This window comes from Fistularia commersonii, chromosome 5 (assembly GCF_037954325.1).
Source record: "Fistularia commersonii isolate RoL2024-O1a breed Wild chromosome 5, RoL_Fcom_v1.0, whole genome shotgun sequence".
Lineage (NCBI taxonomy): Eukaryota > Metazoa > Chordata > Actinopteri > Syngnathiformes > Fistulariidae > Fistularia > Fistularia commersonii.
In genome coordinates, this window is record NC_141288.1 from 6,808,955 (window position 1) to 6,827,419 (window position 18,465).

Genomic DNA, 18,465 nt, shown 5'->3' on the forward strand with positions numbered 1-18,465 from the left:
AAAATCCTGCATATGTATTTGCACAGATGTGAAAAAAATATGTTTACTAGTTGCTCTGTTATAACATAAATCCTATTATAAAGAAAAATATTGTCCAAAACTAGTTATGATATTATCTACCATCAACTTTTCTCTTACTGGAAATTGAGGGATTGCTGTATTTCTCAGTTCCACTTGTTGAAAATGGCATTGATGCGGATTCACTGCAATCCAATGGTAGGACGCCATCACTTCGTAACATGATCGGCATGAGTTGTGGGAAATGTAGTTTATGGTCAGCACACACATTTTATTTTTCATTTTAAGACAATCGGACCTTTTGAGACGTTGTGGTGGGCCACATAAAATGACGTGGCAGGCCACATTTGGCCCGCGGGCCTTAACTTTGACACATGTGCATTACAGATTACTCACATGGGATTACTACTAATGAAGAGAAGTGAGGCAATCAGAGAGAGATAATCCAACTTTTATTAAACAACTCAATCTTCTGTGCATGCAGAGTGTGGTGGAGACAGATGAGCCTGTGGCAGCCGGTTGGTTTTCTCCATGTATATGTGTCCATGTGTCCATGTGGACGCAGAAATCTACTGTCTCTTTGGAGCTGTGAGCAGAGATACCTTGCGGGGCCTAGGCGATACAGTGAAAACAATTCAGCAATTTACCTAAAAAAAATGCCAGAAACTAAATGAAAGCAGGACTTTAATGAATATAATCTACTTCAAAATCAGTTAAAAAAAAGATAAGAAAATTGGACATATGTTTGAAATCAACCAGAATGTTTACATTCAATAATTTCATTAACCTGAAAGTTGAGTTGAAAAAAAAATGAAATTATTTAAGTGTGGAGAAAAGCCAAATTATTGAGTTCATTTTTATTCAAAATTATTATCTATGTATCATTTTTTGTGTCCAGAAGGTAAATAAGATTTGAAATCATAAATTCCCAATAATGGCCAACAAAATCAATTTGTTTGCATTATTCCACATGGCCAAAAAAATAAATAAAATGGAAATCAATTGTGATATCTTATTTCCTGGTCTGTGTTGCCTCGTTCCCGCTCATCATGATGTGATCCAGATATTTTATAAACAGAAAGCCTCTACCGAGAGATCCTGTTCGCTTGAGTAATCGAACAGACAAAAAAAAAAAAACAGAGAGAGAGAGAGAGAGAGAGAGAGAAAACACAAGAGAATGAGAGAGAGACAGAGCAAGAGAGAGATGCATTTAAAGTCGATTAGTCCTATTGGTTCATTTGGTTATCACACATTTTGATGCACCGTAGCTCACTCCACACACCTTCCATGTCAAAACCAGAGCAGCTGGAGAAAAACAAACAAACGCAACTTGTAAACGAATAGCAATAACATTTTTTCCCTCTTTTTTTGATAAAAGTATATATATATGTTTGTGTGTGTGTGTGTGTGTTCTAGACAAGGGTTTTACCCTAAAATATTCTGCCACTGATATAATGGCAAGCATAGTACTCGAGTTTTTAACAGTGAAATGTGTACAGATGATAACTTGTCTTGGTTTGCTTTCTGTGTTAATGTTGCTTTTCTACATTGAATGAAGGAGAAGGAGAATAAAAAGCATAAAAAGAAGAAGATAAACAGATTAAGGCACAGGTTGGATTCAAGTGCACCAAAAAAAAAAGAAACAGAAAGGAATTAGTGCGGGGCAGAGAAAAAGCTGCAAACACTCAACAATGTAAGTCTAGGCTTAAGTAAGGCATTGTAAGGCCTGTTTTGGCTGACGGTGCCTCTCAGCATTCTCCATTACTTCGAGGGGCTCCGTCACTCTTAGCAACTCCAGACCCATCAATGTGCCTATCAAGCGATCAGATCCCCCAACATTGGCCTCTTTGATGTATCAGTGTTGTTAGATAAAAACTCAACAGATTAATATGGGATCAATATGTTGTATTTACGATCCCACCAGATGTTGATTTGTCTGAACTGAGGTTATGATATCGGATGTCAAGTGTTACATTTCCTTCACAATGTTTTTAAGTTGCAAAGTTCTGATTTTATTCAATATCATTGGGGCCAAATGAACCTTTCATAGATCTGAACAGATGTCTTTTTGCGTCCATCAGCAGATCATCAGCAGTGTCATTTATTAATTATTCGATTTGACTTATTTGACTTTGATTAGCTTCTGAATGACATTAAATCTACTTAAGTATCAGTTAATGTATTTTCCTGTTGTGTTTTGACTTCCAAGTATTGGTATTAGCTAAAGAAATCAGTATCAGTCTGACATAAGTCCAGAGGTAAAAAACTTAGACATTCTTGCTGAAGGGGCACAGTATAACTGGTTGTGACAGATGTGGAAAAATGTTTGTTTGTTTTATAAATCCTCAAGTTTAAGGAGACATCTACATTCATTTTAATTTTTTTCAAGATTCAAGAATTCACTAGATAGCCTATATACAACACATTTACATTAAATATGTAGAGGCCAAGGAGTAGATTCGGGGCGGGGGGAGGGTGGGTGTCAGCAAGCCTGACTGCATTCTGATATCCTAACAACATGGGACCAATCCTTGCAGGCAAAGGATTGCGGGAAAGAAGGTAAGATGCTGCAGCCAGTTCTATGGGGGCTCCTGGGGGTTCCCAGGCCTTGCAGAGTGGTTCTACCTGGTCAGCTGACCCACCACTTTCAGCAGAGTCTTGTTCTCTTGTTTGAGCTGCTCGTTCTCATCTTCAATGTCATCCAAGTCCTGTGGAAAGAGATAATATGACAGTAAGCGGTTGGGATTGGAGCATGGATATTCAAGGGCCAGGCTTCCTCCACTGGTCAGGACGCCACAACACTTACGAATGAGATATTTACAACTTCCAATAGCCTCTGATGACAGGGGTTTTCATTTGGCACAAAGCTGGCACAGTCATTACCAGTCATTGGGAAATAAGCTAAAATAGTAATCACAAACTAGCTTGTTTCTGCAGACTCCTCTGGAAAATCTAACTCTATCTAAAATGTAACACAGATAATATAGACTTATCAAGCTCCTATTCAAGGTTCATCCCACCCCGGTGCAGAATCAAACACTTCAGATGTCAGATTATACAACAGCAGTTGGCACACAACTCTGACCAGTTTGACTGCACCTGTGCTACTTCCACAATCTCACAACCCTACCTCCTTCACTACCTCACCCATTCACCCTAACTGCTGTCTCTCTTACCCTTGTTTGTCCCAGCCTGCACACATCCTGCCTAATTATTTTAGTCATTGTTATTTATTTTTGTCATTCTATTTATATTGTTTAGTTCTGATTATGTATTTTTCACCCTCACTCTTTCTTGATGTTGCCCATTGTCATCACTGATGTTGTTGTTGTCTACTGTCTATTATCTGCTGTCTATTTACTCGTGGATTTTTGTGGGAGAGAGGGAAAAAAAGATTTTTTTTTTTATTCTTTATTATTGTGAAACAAATAATCTCCCTTTGGTGGCAGAAGAGGACCTGCTAGCTTGGTTTTCCTGGAGAAGGGATTCAAGAGAGCGAGAGCGAGAGTTTATCTTCTCTTTCTGTCCCAAACTGCAGTGACTAATGGAGGATCCCAGGCTTTTCTCTTCAGGGACTAGATTAGCCGTTATTTCCTGCCCTCTCCCTCAGGATGTTACAGATGTATATCTTCATGCTGACCGTCCTCCTTACATCAATCCTCCTCCGGTCTAAGAGATGCTATCGCCTGCCTTGTTTACAGGTGTGTCTAGATAACAACCCAGGAGTCATTTACTCTGACGGTTGCAAAATAACAAACAAACAGAAAAAAACATTGTAACTGCTTAAGGCTGCTCAGAAGATCTGAGCCTTTTGGATGCCCTCTTTCCTCTCTTTGATGCAATAAACAGAGCTGTGTTTTATGCCCAAAATTACAAGAAAGGGTTGTGAGTGAACAAGGAAGTGGGGGGAGGGGGGCTGACAGTCCAAAGTGAGGAGGAGGAGACTGTAGTTCTAGAGGCCTCAGCACTCTGGCTGCTTAAAATAAACAAGCCTCCATTATAGCTGCTTTGGGAAAGAAAAGTTCCAAGAACGTAGTTTTAAGAACAGTCCAGCACAAAATTATTCGAGGAACTACCCTCCTCCAAGAGATCCTTTCAGTTTTCCCTTACTGCCCATGTAAATGAAGTATCTGCAATGTGTGCCTTGCAATGTTTGCCACACTCAAAAACAAACTACCCTGAAGAAGAGGATAATGACACATACATCATGGAGCAAAGTTGCCACAGCATTCACAATCACATTCTGCATGGTGGGACAAATTATCACGGACTAGCAAATCGGTTTATGCTCTTTTTTAATTTCCTGCCCTGGAGTCAAAGTTAAAATGGCTTGAGGAACGAAGGTCCATGGATGCTGGTTTTGATGCTGTCCAAAAGCATGGAAAAAGATGGGTTTCAGAAAAGGTTCTAGGAACTGTTAAAGGTTCCTTCTGCAGAAAGTGGCTTATGAGAGTCGCCTGACCTGTTTTACCCTGGAACTTGGCGGGGAAGAAAAGAAGGCAGCAAACTCTGAGGTGAAACACACTTGTGAAACACAAGTTAAACTGAACACAGACCTTGGTGATAAGCAGAATATCTTTAAGATGTCAAGAATAAATAATAAATAGAAAAAAAAACACATACAGTGATGTAATATTTTAACGTAAATATTGATATACACTGAAAATGGCAATGTGAAGAGTTGTGGAATAAAGTTGATGAGCTCTACTGTGAAGTTATGGGGAAGAGTAGTGGAGAACCATAGGCAGAAGTAAGCATCCAGAGCAGCACTATGGTTTCAAGCTAAAAAAGAATACTTCTGATACAGTATTTCTTTGAGAATGTTGATAGAGATGGTCAAAGGAGGCTGCACTAAGCCTCTGTAGACTTACGAAATGCATATGACAGGGTACTGAAAGAGGAACAATGGTATTGTACAAGGAAGTCTGGAGTGGCAAAGAAGTATGTTAGACTGGTACAGGACATGTGCGAGCTGTGAGAAAGTGGTGAGATGTGCTGTAGTTGTGACAGAGGACTTCAGGCCAGACATGGGATTGCATTAGGGGATCAGCTCTGAATCCTCTTCTTGTTTCCAATGGTGATGGACAGGCTGACATATGAGGTTTGACAGGAATCACTATCGATTATGGTGTTTGCAGATGACCTTTTGATCTGCAGTAAGAGAAGGGAGAAGGCTGAGAAAAATGTATAGGAGGAATGGAGGTATACCCTGAAAAGTAGGGTACCCGCAGTAAGACAAAGTGTGTGTGTGTGTGTATATGAGAGGGTTGCAAGTAGAATGGTGTTGTTAAAGGGACTGTAGATAAAGCATTTTCAGGATTTTAAGTGCCTTGGATCAACAGTACAGTCCCAGAGTGTGGAAAGGAAGTGAAGGAATGTGTGCAAGCAGGTTGTAACATTGGAGAAAGATTTCAGTTGTGATGTGTGAGAAAAGTATCTCCCAGAATGAAAAGTAAGGTGTACAAAACAATAGTAAAGCTGAAGATGTCAGAGATCAAATTGTTGATGGACATCAGAGGGACAGCAAATGTTTTGTGGATATAGTCAGAGAAGCCTGAGGGAGATAGTTTCAACATGTATAGAGAAGAGATAGTGATAATTTTGGCAGAAGGATGCTGAGGTTGGAACTGCCAAGCAAGAGGGCCTAAAGGAAGGCTGAAGAGGCTATTTTGCATTGAAAGAGCAAATGAAATAAGTTGTGTTGAGGTTGTTGTGAAGAGGATACAGGGGAGAGGGTTAGATGGAGGCAGATGATTAACTGTGGTGGACCCCTTAAAGAAGCAGCCAAAAGGCTACGAAGAAGATTGATACAGACGGATTACAGAGATTTTTTTTAACTTTCTGCTGGTTTCAGGCAAACAATTACTGAGATGCCTCTCCAAACAAGGATCTAATTAATTTTGTTTGGTTTATGATTAAATCGATAGAGATTAAAAGTCGCTTGCTATGCAGACCGCCAACTCAAATGTCAAACAATTGTCCTAATGAAATTACAATTCATGTTTGGTACGAATTTATAAACCTCAAAATAGCATGTTGATAACGCCATTGGATAACGCCATTGGAACGCCATGGCGGGTAAAAGAAAAATTCACTGCTATTATACACACGACTCAAGAAATGAAATGCCAGGCAATGATGGTCAGCCCTCATTCCGCCCGCGCAAAAATCGAGCAGGACAAGGTCCGCTGCACTCTGACTATCAGACTCACTCTGTTCAACAAGTCGATTTCTTCCTTCAGCTTCCCAATGAGGTCATCTTTGTCCTGGTGGGCCTTCAGCAGCTTGGCATTCTCCTGCCGCTCCCTGGTCAGCTCCTGGATGAAACAAAGACGCACAGAAAAGTTAACGTTTTACTTGACAATGCATTCATTTTGAGAAGACTTCATTTTGATGCCCGTACACACTGCTTTAGCTATCACCCATGCTAAAAGCTTGATACCAACTATCTTATATCTCTCTATATTATGTTGTGTATGGTAATGCCTTAAGTTCAAAGATGACTGGAAAACTTCAGCCGATCTAATCAGCGAGATAGGTAGGAGTACTCGGAGTCGTCTGGAAGGAAAGAAGATAAGTTGACTGGTGGAATGAGGAAGTGCAGGAGTCTATACAGAGAAAGAGTTTTGCGAAGTAGAATTGGATACTGAGGGGACTGAAGAGGGCAGACAGGATTAAAGGGATATGCAGCGCAAGGTAGATGTAGCAAAGAACAAACAAGGGCATATAATGTCTTGGATGCTGGGTTGGAGAGTAGGGAGGCACTGAATGATTTATACAGGTTGGCAAACTAGAGAGAGAGATGGGTTATAAAGATATAAAGGATACAGAGGGGAATGTATTGACAGGTGCCAAGAGTGTTGGGAGTGATGGGAAGATGGAAAGAATAATTTGAAGAGCTGATGATTAAGGAAAATGAGAGAGCGAAGGGTTGCTATCTTTTAATTGTCTGCCTATTCATATTTATTGACACTGTAATTGCTACGCTCCTGTGACAAAAGAATTTTCCCTATGGGGTTCAATAAAGTACATCTTATCTTAGAGATGACTATTATGGACCACAACGTAGCAGTATAAATCGCAGTAGCATATGTAGTAAGTGATCTATCAAGTTGTACTTGGGTATAGGAAGATGCAAAAATTTACGCAGACCTCTCACAATGCATGCAGACAAAACCTATTGGTAGAACAGAAGAACTACAAATAGTACACAGAGTCACAGTGATCAGCGATCGCAAACCTAACAAAAGGCCCTCTAAAAGGCTGATGGCTGTGCCCGTCCAGCCCAAGGGGCGCATTTCAGTAAAAGCCTGAAAAACTCTGCCACATCATCTTGGCTTGCTGTGTGCTTCACAACTTGGCCATTAGACAGGGTGTCCATCTGCAGGAACGCCCCTAGGGCAGACGAGCTGTTGTCTAGTATGTCCCACTCTCTACTGCCATGGCCATTAAAACAAGAAATAGGATAATTCAGAGATGTTCGGCAAATCTGCCTATTAGCTATATTTGAAAATTAAAAATTTCAGTTCAAAAGCATGTATGGCAAAATAATCGCAGTCAACACTTTAAAGTTTATTAATGTAAAATTTGTGATCCGAAGGCAGCAATCTATGCTAACAACTCACTCATTTGCTGTACAGTGCTAAGGATGTTTGTCAGTTGATCCCCTTTTTTTTTTTTTTGGGGGGGGGGGGGGGGGGGTGTCATGTTGATTTTGAAGCACTGCCTCAGCAGCCCTGACCCCCAGGGTAAAACAAATGGGGTTCAGATGGCCCCATCTCCTCCACAACCTTCAGCTCCTGAGCACAGGAGAGTCTGGTTTGAGTGTCTCAAAGAACATCACATTATTGTCACATTTGTTTCAATTTTCACAACTTAAACTGTTGATGTCAGACCAATCTTTCTTCTTATCCAGCAGAGTTAACTGCAGCCATTACCTTGTCCCACATTTATAATTGTTGGTATAGTTGGTTACACCTGCATTAAGTGTTCCATACAGTATTTTTTGGTATGTTTCAACTTCTACAAGTTTTCTTCTTCGCCCTCATTGCCATGATTATAGAGAGGGGGAAAAGTCCATTGATGCCTTTGTAAATGAATTGCTGTGGTCCAATTTGGGTGTACTTGAATGCAAATGAGCCTAAATATGCATGAGCATGTAAGACGTTGGGATTAACACAGACTTAAGTGTGTGCGCAACGGGTGTCCGGAGGTTTGATAAGTGTAGTTTTTTTGCACTTATGCACCCTCTAAAATTCAGAAGAACACAAGAATTTGAACCTTCTCTACGCACAGTTGACAAATGAGGCCCCAGGATCTTAAAGAGTGAGAGGATGCCTGAGGAATGGGATGTGTGATGGTGCTCATTCTTAAGAATTAGGGAGATATGCAGAATCGGGGTAACTATAGAAGAATAAGGTTTATTAGCCATATGGTGAAGTTATGGTAAAGAGAAATGGAATCTTGTCTGAGAGCTGAAGTCAGCATTTCATGCCTAGAAAGGATGCAGAATTTGCCTTAAGATTGATGGTAGAGAACTACAGGGAAGGTTAGAGGAAGCTGTATAATGTCTTTGCAGAACTAGAAAAAGTATTAGGATAGGGTGCTAAGAGAGGAACTATGGTATTGTATGAGGAAGTCTGGAGTGACAGAAGTCTGGGGTTAGACTGGTGCAGGGCATGCATGCAAGCTGTGAGAAAGTGGTGAGGTCTGCTGTATATGTGACTGAGACACTTCAGATATTTTGGAGAGAAGGTCAGAGAAACCAGGCTGATGGTTGGGTCATGTACAGAGAAGGGATAGTGAATATATTGTTAGATGGATGCTGGGATTGGAACTGCCAGGCAGGAGGCCTAGTGGAAGATTAAAGAGAATATTTATGGATGTAGTGAAATAGGATATGAAGTAAACTGGTGTGAGAGGACACAGCGAATAAGAGAATAGGGTTAGATGGAGAAGGTATATTCACTGTGCCGATCCCTGAAGGGAGCAGCCAAAAGGAAAATCAGCAAGAAGAATAAGATGTTAATCCATTGACTCACACTTAAGTATGACCCACAGCAGAGGTAATTTCTACAGATTAGATTACTGGATAGATTGCTGTGAATCATCTTACTGACAAAGGTCCAGTATGTCTTGATATGAATGTGAATATAATGATCTGCAGGTTTAAGAACATTGACTTCACACTAACACTCTAATGTCAAGAAACATGCTAATATCAGTTTTAAACCTCATTAAACATTAATCATCATCAAATTGATCACTGTAAGTGACCAAACCTCCAAGTCTGTGAAAGCACCACATCAGCCGATCAATATACAAATCATCATGCAAGCCACAAGTGACATGGATTTAGTTGCCGTGGTGGTTCAGACGGTTAGGATTTCTTGGAAAGACAGCAGTGCCTGGCACCCGTCAAAAATGTTAAAGTAAATAAGTGATTTTTGTCATATACGTATTTATTTTAAAAATTCTCTGACATATTTTTTCTTTAAGTGTTGATCACCTTTTCCCTTTTTTGTAGAAAATGAAGAATTGCCAATTCACAGATATTGACCAAACAATTCCAGCGCCTTTCTGATGTGTGTTTCCGACACACATCAGGAACACATGTTTCCAGAACCAAGAGCATTTCAGCCCTCAGAAAATTAGACATATTAAATGATATTGCTGGTCTTAGAGAGACAAAACTGGTCATAAAAATCACAGGTCAATGGATATCTAAAACACTATTTGACTGTAACAAAAATAAAAACACGGCCAGGGAATTCCTCCAGCCACTTTCACCTTACTACCTCAGATAAGCATGAAATTGTTGTCATGGAAATCAGTGGGGCTGGTACAGGAGAGGCACAAAAGATTCACTGGCTACTATTTAAAAGAATGAACAAATATAAAACGATAGTCAAGACCTCAGTGACAAATTCATCCTAACTCGGGAGACAGAAACTCCTGCTGACTATTTCTTTTTTTATTCTGGGGTTCTATGTTCATTAGCAGAGCCTCATATGACAGGTCATCTAACCACTTTGATGAGGTCTCTACACACAGGGCACATTGTCAAAATAAGTCGAGAATTTCATGTCGCTGCCATGCAACTCTTTCAAGCCCAGAGAGCTGGAACTTGGTTTGCTGTTCAAAGACTCAGAGGACAGAGCTGGAGTTCCTTTGAGTTCTGGAGTAAACTTAGCTGTGGTTTCATAAATAAAGATAAAAACAAACCCCTGGGTCTGCAATCGCCAGCTGAATTAATCACACGTTTTCCCAAGACTTTTTTCATTAATAAACGAATGTGTGTCCTCACTTCTTCAATTTTTTTTTCCATTTGAGATTTTTTTTGTGCTTGCCCTTTTTTCAAAATAAAGATTAAACTCTGCAATAAATTAACAAACAAAGAAGAAGAAGGAGAAACAAAACTTAAAATCAAGTCCCCACATCTTAGACCAAAATAGATATTGTAGCAGCCAAATCTATGCAATTTTGGAGATAATAACTGGTTAATAGCTGACAGGGTACATTTAAATATAATCCATAAATGAATTGCCGTGGTTCTGGATGCGGTTGCATCACAATCCAGGGTTCCTACCCTCCTACAGCAGGGATGGTCCAGAGTTACAAGCTCACTGCACACTGTAACTGAACCATTGACACTCCATCCATCTTTATGTACTCTTATAACTTGCATACATGTGATTATCAGAAATAAGGGCACAGAAGCCAATAAGTCCAGGAAGGATTTGTGTTTGCTGTAGGACTTTTTTTTGTCCTACAGCACTTATTACTTTGGCATCTTAGGTACCATTGGACTTAAACTATTGAGATCACAATATGCTATAATGTGGGATTTTGGTTTGTTTACAGCATAAAAAGAACCCAGCATCGATGCCAGTGGACAACAAACAACTCATTGTTGCTTTTATTTGAACAGCTATCTGCTCTTTCATTCATTAGTGTACTACAGTTTAGCTTCATCGGCCCTCTCCCCCTTCACCATTGTTGTTTTGATATTCCTGTCATCTTCTGATACTATTTCCTGTGTACCACATTGGTTGTTGGCTGCATGTGTTTGAAGTCCGGTTGGTAATCAACACACTTCCCGATTAAGTTGTCTCAAAAATTCAAACATGATTGCGACTGAAGATCTGTTGGGTCTATTTCCCTCACACACTGAGCCGACTCGCCCTACCCACTGTCCTAACTAGCAATGCCCAGTGTTGACTGGTGCCAATTTGTGCCAAACTGTTTATCTTCGGTAGAGTTTGTATAACTTACACTGACCAGAAGAATGAAACTCTATATAAGATGGTGTGACTGGGAAACTGTTATTTGTTGGCACTGAATATTAGACTTGGTGGTTTTAGACTTTTTTAATCACTTAATCTGAAAGGGAATTTTGTTTTAATATGAAACCATGGCTTCAGATTATAAAGTTTGAATGAAGCCACAATTTCACAAGGGTGTGGTGAGCTGAACACTTTTTTACACACCAAGGTTATGAAAAATCATCATTTGCCAAAACACGCTGGTGATGCTTGGAAAAGATGAATCAATAAATGGGCATACCCTTTCCAGCTCCTCCATCTTTTTCTCCAGGCTTCCTTGCACTGCAGATCCACCCTCCCTGCCATGGCGGTTATGACGTTGTTGTCTGTATCCGCCTGGGTCCTCCTCAGATGGCAGGCCCGCAGAGCTGTTTCAAAAACACACACACACACACACACACACACACACACACACACACACACACACACACACACACACACACACACACACACACACACACACACACACAGCTACTAAACAGAACATTTCAGTTCATTCAGATCCATCACATGTAAAAGATTCAGGAAAAAAATAAACGCTTAAGAGTGTTTCATTCTGCTGCACTATGCACATCAAATACCAATGGGATGACACATCGACCTCAAAGGAACAGGTGGGAACTTGCAAATGCACTTGCATTTTGCCCATTCAATTAGTCCTTCATTATTGTGTAATGGAAACACTGCTGAGGATGGGTTTTTACTTCTTTGCAAGAAAAAAAGGATTCTAATTAAGATTCAATTTACACACACACACACACACACACACACACACACACACACACACACACACACACACACACACACACACACACACACACACACACACACACATATATATATATACATACATAGATGTAAAAATTCAAATAGGCTGAGTAATGGCAGCTGCATCACCATCACTGCGGAACTGTAAAAAATATACAAATGCATAAAACTTTTTTGTTTTGTTGAAATTTATTTTCATACCCAGCATATTTAAATCCTTGCGTAAACTTGGAAGGAGTTACAGGCGATGTAAATCCCCCAACCGGCCCCTACTCCACCCCCATATCCCAAACATATCTGAATCCCAGCAAAGAGCGGATTTGTGTCAGGTTCCCTGTGAATCACAAGGTGGGGAAGAGTGTTTCTGCTACCATGGCATGTCTGGAGTTAGCCACCTGCATGTCTCCACACTCACCGGCCACTTTATTGGGTACACCTGTCCAACTGCTGCTTAACACTTAATTTCTAATCAGCCAATCAAATGGCAGCAACTCAGTGCATTTAGGCATGTAGACATGGTCAAGACAATCTCCTGCAGTTCAAACCGAGCATCAGTATGGGGAAGAAAGGTGATTTGAGTGACTTTGAACGTGGCATGGTTGTTGGTGCCAGAAGGGCTGGTCTGAGTATTTCAGAAACTGCTGATCTACTGGGATTTTCACGCACAACCATCTCCAGGGTTTACAGACAATGGTCTGAAAAAGAAAAAATTTCCAGTGAGTGGCAGTTCTGTGGGCGGAAATGCCTTGTTGATGCCAGAGGTCAGAGGAGAATGGCCAGACTGGTTCGAGCTGATAGAAAGGCAACAGTGACTCAAATAACCACCCGTTACAACCAAGGTAGGCAGAAGAGCATCTCTGAACGCACAGTACGTCGAACTTTGAGGCAGATGGGCTACAGCAGCAGAAGACCACGCCAGGTGCCACTCCTTTCAGGAAATTGAGGCTACAATTTGCACAAGCTCATCGAAATTGGACAATAGAGGTTTGGAAAAACGTTGCCTGGTCTGATGAGTCTCGATTTCTGCTGCGACATTCGGATGGTAGGGTCAGAATTTGGCGTCAACAACATGAAAGCATGGATCCATCCTGCCTTGTATCAACGGTTCAGGCTGGTGGTGGTGGTGTAATGGTGTGGGGAATATTTTCTTGGCACTCTTTGGGCCCCTTGGTACCAATTGAGCATCGTTGCAACGCCACAGCCTACCTGAGTATTGTTGCTGACCATGTCCATCCCTTTATGACCACAATGTACCCAACTTCTGATGGCTACTTTCAGCAGGATAATGCGCCATGTCATAAAGCTGGAATCATCTCAAACTGGTTTCTTGAACATGACAATGAGTTCACTGTACTCAAATGGCCTCCATAGTCACCAGATCTCAATCCAATAGAGCATCTTTGGGATGTGGTGGAACGGGAGATTCGCATCATGGATGTACAGCCGACAAATCCGCGGCAACCGTGTGATGCCATCATGTCAATATGGACCAAACTCTCTGAGGAATGCTTCCAGCACCTTGTTGAATCTATGCCACGAAGAATTGAGGCAGTTCTGAAGGCAAAAGGGGGTCCAACCCGTTACTAGCATGGTGTACCTAATAAAGTGTCCGGTGAGTGTATGTCTGAAATGGGCAGTAAAGCTCCTGGCAGAACAAACAGCACACAGAACACTTTTGTTCCATCCACACTCTGAAGAACTTGTGAGATACAATGTTTTCATATTTAGCCTCGCAGATAACTTTTATTTGTGTCATTAATGTTTCCACATTTGGCAGAGTTGTGTGTTTGTTATACAGATGACCCCAGTGCATTACTGACTGTATGCAGTGGGGCAGGTAGACAAGGACAACGTCCACGTTTCCTTGGTGATTAATTACATGCACTGCAACAGTGCTTGCGTAGAGATAAAACATGGCGTCATCGGATGTAAATGATTTATTCATATTTATTCACTCCCTTCCAGGGCTGGAAATAGTTTATTTGTTGTCGCTGTCATGACACTTATTAAACCAAAGTGCTTTGAGCGAATTTCCTTGGTGCACAGTAGTATTAATGAGAGGTATGTGTGTGTGTGTGTGTGTGTGTGCAGGAGGTGAAGATGTATGCTTGGAAACACTGGTATCAGCAACAGGTTGGTTTGCTTTTCTGCTTTGTCTCTGAAACAGCATTGAAGCTTCAAGCTCTCTGGATGTCTGTTTTTTGTGATAATAAACATCTATTTAAATGGTTTCAAAAGGCTATGTGTGTAGCAGTATGATTCACCGCGGGGGTTAAAATGGAGAAGATGCCTTTGACACTGCTCCTCCGAATAACATTTTGTCCTTATTTTTAATTGGTGTGTAAGACCATAAGCCCATTCACTGGAATGAGGAAAAGAGACAAGGAGCTGCATTTGACAGGCTTGGATTTCACAGGCCTTTGATGGAAAAGTCAGCAGTTTGCTCTACCATCTCTGAAGCCTCTGGGATCTACATTGTGTGAACTGCACTTGCAATTGCCCTGGCAATACAGTAAACACTCGTTTATTGCAAGGGTAAATGTTCTAAAAATGACTCGCAAAAGGCGAAATCTGCGAAGTCGTCAGCTTTAGTAGTCAGCCCTTGCTGACAGTAAATGGGCGCGATACTGCCTGAACAGCACTTGTCGGCCCGATATCCTCCTCCTCTTCACTGTCATGAATGTCATCCCTGTTAGCATGGGTTTTATGAAGTTTTTTAGCTTTTGTGCAGATACTGTTGGTATCCAGCGTAATTTTCTTTTTCCTGCAGTCATTAATACACAAAGCTAAAGCAGGCTCCATCCTTACAATGGTGGACAGTCACAACCCACTTGGATCCTTGTTAAAACTTATTGCTGCTTTCGTCCTTATGCTATTGTCCTCCTCCTTTATGTAATGAACTAAAGATTCATTTATTCCGTAATGGCGCCCTACAGCCGCATAGCTTCTACCTTCATTCAGCATGTCATGTCCAGAAGTTTAACTTCTACGATAATTAACATCTTCCTCTTCCTTTTGGGCGCTACGTCAGAAGCCTTTACCGGTGCAGAACGTTTCGTCAACATTATGGGTTTTGTCATGGAGAAAACTTGTAAACGTAAATTCGGCAAGCTGTACAGAGACAAGGCCTGGAGATTGGTGACACTGGTCTACCATCCTTTAGCCAATTAAGATGCAGATACACTATGCTGAACTGTAAAAAAAAAAAAAAGACATTGAAAAAACTGCATTAAAAAGCTCTTCAAAAAAGTGAAGCCACAAGAGTTAAACCGCGTTATAGCGAGGGTTTACTGTATCAAGGCAGTGCATTGTCAGTAGTCTGACTTCTCTTTTCGGCTTTTCCCTTCAGGGGTTGCCACAGTGAATCAACATTCTCCATCTAACCCTATTCTCTGTATCCTCCTCTCTCACACCAACTACCTTCATATCCTCTCTCACTTCCTCCATAAATCTTCTGCTTGGTCTTCCTTGAGACCTCCTGCCTGGCAGCGGCAATTCCAGCATTCATCTACCAATATATTCACTATCCCTGCTCTGTACATGGCCGAACCATCTCAGTCTGGCTTCTCTGACCTTCTCTCCAAAACATCTAACATGAGCCATCCCTCTAATGGACTCATTCCTGATCCTATCCATCCAGGTCATTCCCAAATAGAGCCTTTCATCTCTGTGACCTCCTGCTCTGCCTCCTGTCTTTTTGTCATTGGAACTGTTTCAAGGACAGCATAGCTGGTCTCAGAATTGTCTTGTACACCTTTCCTTTCATTTCAGCTGATAGTCCTTGAATGCGGTCTTCTATCACATAGTACCCCTGACACTTTTATCCACCCATTCCAACCTGGTTCAACCTTCACCTCATTTCCAACCTCACCGTTGCCCTGGACTGTTGACCCCAAGTACCTGAAATCCTCCTACTGCTTGATCTCCACTCCCTGTAGCCTCACCATTCCACCCGAGTTCCTCTCATTCACATACATATACTCTGTCTTGCTGCAACTAACTTTCATTCTTCGCCTTTCCAGCGCATACCTCCACATCTCTATATTCTCTGCTCTCATTGCAGATCACAATGTAATCTGCAAACATCATGGTTCATGGAGATTCTTGTCTAACCTTATCTGTCAGCCTGTCCATCACCACTGCAAACAAAATGGGGCTCAGAGCTGATCCCTGATGGACTCCCAGCTCCACCTTGAATTTCTCTGTTACCCCTACAGAACACCACACCATTGTCTCACAGCTACCATACATGTCCTGCACTAGTCTAACATACATCTCTGCCACTCCAAATTTCCTTATATAATACCAGAGCTCTTCTCTTGGCACCCTGTCGTATACTTTTTCTAGGTCTACAAAAACACAATGCAACTCACTCTAGCTCACCCTGTACTTTTCTATTAGCATTCTCAAATCAAATACTGCATTTGTGGTACTCTTTCTAGGCCTGAAGCCATTCCGGTGTTCACAAATGCTGACTTCAACTAACGGCCTAGTTTCCACTACTCTTTCCATAACTTCATTGTATGGCTCATCAACTTTATCCCTCTATAGTTTCTGCATCCCCATTATTCTTAAAAATGGGCACCATCACACTTCCCCTTATCACTCTTTAAGATCCTGTTGAATAATCTGGTCAGAAACTCTACCGCTGCCTCTCCTAGACACTTCCACACCACCACAGGTATATCATTAGGACCCACTGCCTGTCCACTCTTCATCCTCTTCAATGCCTCCCTCACTTCCTGTTTACTAATCTGTGCTACTTTGTGGTCTATAATAGTTACCTCTTCTACCCTTGCCTCTCTTCCATTTTCCACATTCGTCAGCTCTTCAAAGTACTCTTTCCATTGTCCCATCACTCTTCTAACATCTGTCAATACATTTCCCTCTCTATCCTTAATCACCCGGACCTGTTGTACACCTTTCCATCTGTTTCGTCAACATGTATAGATCATTCTATCACTCCTTACTGTCCAGCCGAGTATATAGGTCATCGTATGCCCTTTGTTTTTCCTTTGCTACCTCTATCTTTACCTTACGTTGTATCTCCCTGTACTCCTGCCTGTTCTGTTCAGCCCTTTCACTATCCCACTTCTTCTTTGCTAACCACTTTCTCTGTACAATCCCCTGCACTTCCTAGTTCCACCAAAAGTATCCTTATCTACTTTCCTTCCAGATGACACACCAAGTACTCTCCTACCTGTCTCCCTGATAACACTATCTGTTTGTCCAATCATCTGGAAACTTTTCCTGACCACCCAGAGCCTTTCTCAACTCCTCCCTGAAAACCATCCGACACTCCTCCCTTTTCAACTTCCACCACTTTGTCCCACTGCTCAGCCCTTGTCCTCTCGATCTTCCGTGCCACCAGAGTCATACTACAAGCCAGCATCTGGCTACAGTCTCATCCACAAGTGCTTTGCAGTTACTGATCTCTCTCAGGTTACCATGTCTATACAAGATGTAGTCTACCTGCGTGCCTCTACCTCTGGTCTTATAAGTTACCCTATGTTCCTGTCTCTTCTGGAAAAAAAGTGTTCCCTACAGTCCTTTCCATCCTTTTCGCAAAATCTACCACCATCTGTTCCTCTGTGTTCCTATCCTGTATACCAAATCTGCCCATCACTTCTTCATTAGAAGTTTGTTCTTTGGATTCTAAGTGACAGCCCTTTTCTGAAGGTCTGATCTAAATGCTTGTGATTGGGGTATAATTTTATCTACCACAGAATGAATGGATGTTTACTGAGGTTACTTGCCTTGCAAGTTGAGTATTGTACATAACCTCTTAGCAAATGGGCCAACAAATTAACAGCTCCAAACTGACAAGCCAATAGAAAGAATTTTGTATGTTTTATAGAGACAACACAAAAGGCATTGTTCAGAGTGGGAGATAATCTGGAGCTAAGCCAAACATGGTGTGTAGCAGGAAGGGGCGAAATGTTCCGCAGCCATCAAGTTATTCTGTCAGCTGTCCCAGTGGGATTCCTCAGAAGAGAGACAGATTGTCCTACTAGGCTACTGCACCAATCAGGAGAAGTTACTCAGCTTCTGATCAGTGTGTAAAAATTGACAAACTGGGTAAACATTTCCATATTGGCAGCTGTAGGTTGAAGACCTACTTGACAATCTGAGACACTACTGGTAAAAACAGGCCAAAACAGGTCAAAAAATTCTCAAATGGCTTGGTTGTATGAGAGTATCGAAAAAAACAAATTTTTGCTCCCTTTCAAGACTGAAATTTCAAAATGAATCAGCGTAAGTGGCTAAAAAGTAAAATGACCACAAAGGATGTTCTTTTTGGACCTTGACAGGTTGCGAGCCCCCCTCCTGAACACCAAGGGAATCTGGGGTGGAC

General features: G+C 41.4%; 1 protein-coding gene across 3 annotated transcripts in view; it reads right to left on the reverse strand.

Annotated features, from left to right (window-relative positions):
- Positions 1-450: 450 nt before the first annotated feature.
- pawr (PRKC, apoptosis, WT1, regulator) overlaps positions 451-18,465 on the reverse strand; it is an 82,324-nt gene continuing 64,309 nt past the window's right edge. The window contains exons 5-9 of one of the 3 annotated variants that reach the window (XM_086146654.1): positions 11,584-11,710; positions 6,231-6,335; positions 2,661-2,726; positions 1,301-1,323; positions 451-630 (exon numbers count right to left, since the gene is read on the reverse strand). In XM_086146654.1, the coding sequence (XP_086002780.1) occupies positions 1,309-1,323; positions 2,661-2,726; positions 6,231-6,335; positions 11,584-11,710 (313 nt within the window). In that variant the 3' untranslated portion in view covers positions 451-630; positions 1,301-1,308. Of the gene's footprint in view, positions 631-1,162; positions 1,324-1,369; positions 2,727-6,230; positions 6,336-11,583; positions 11,711-18,465 lie in introns of those variants that run through there. The other 2 variants (XM_086146653.1, XM_086146652.1) reach the window with 2 other exon arrangements.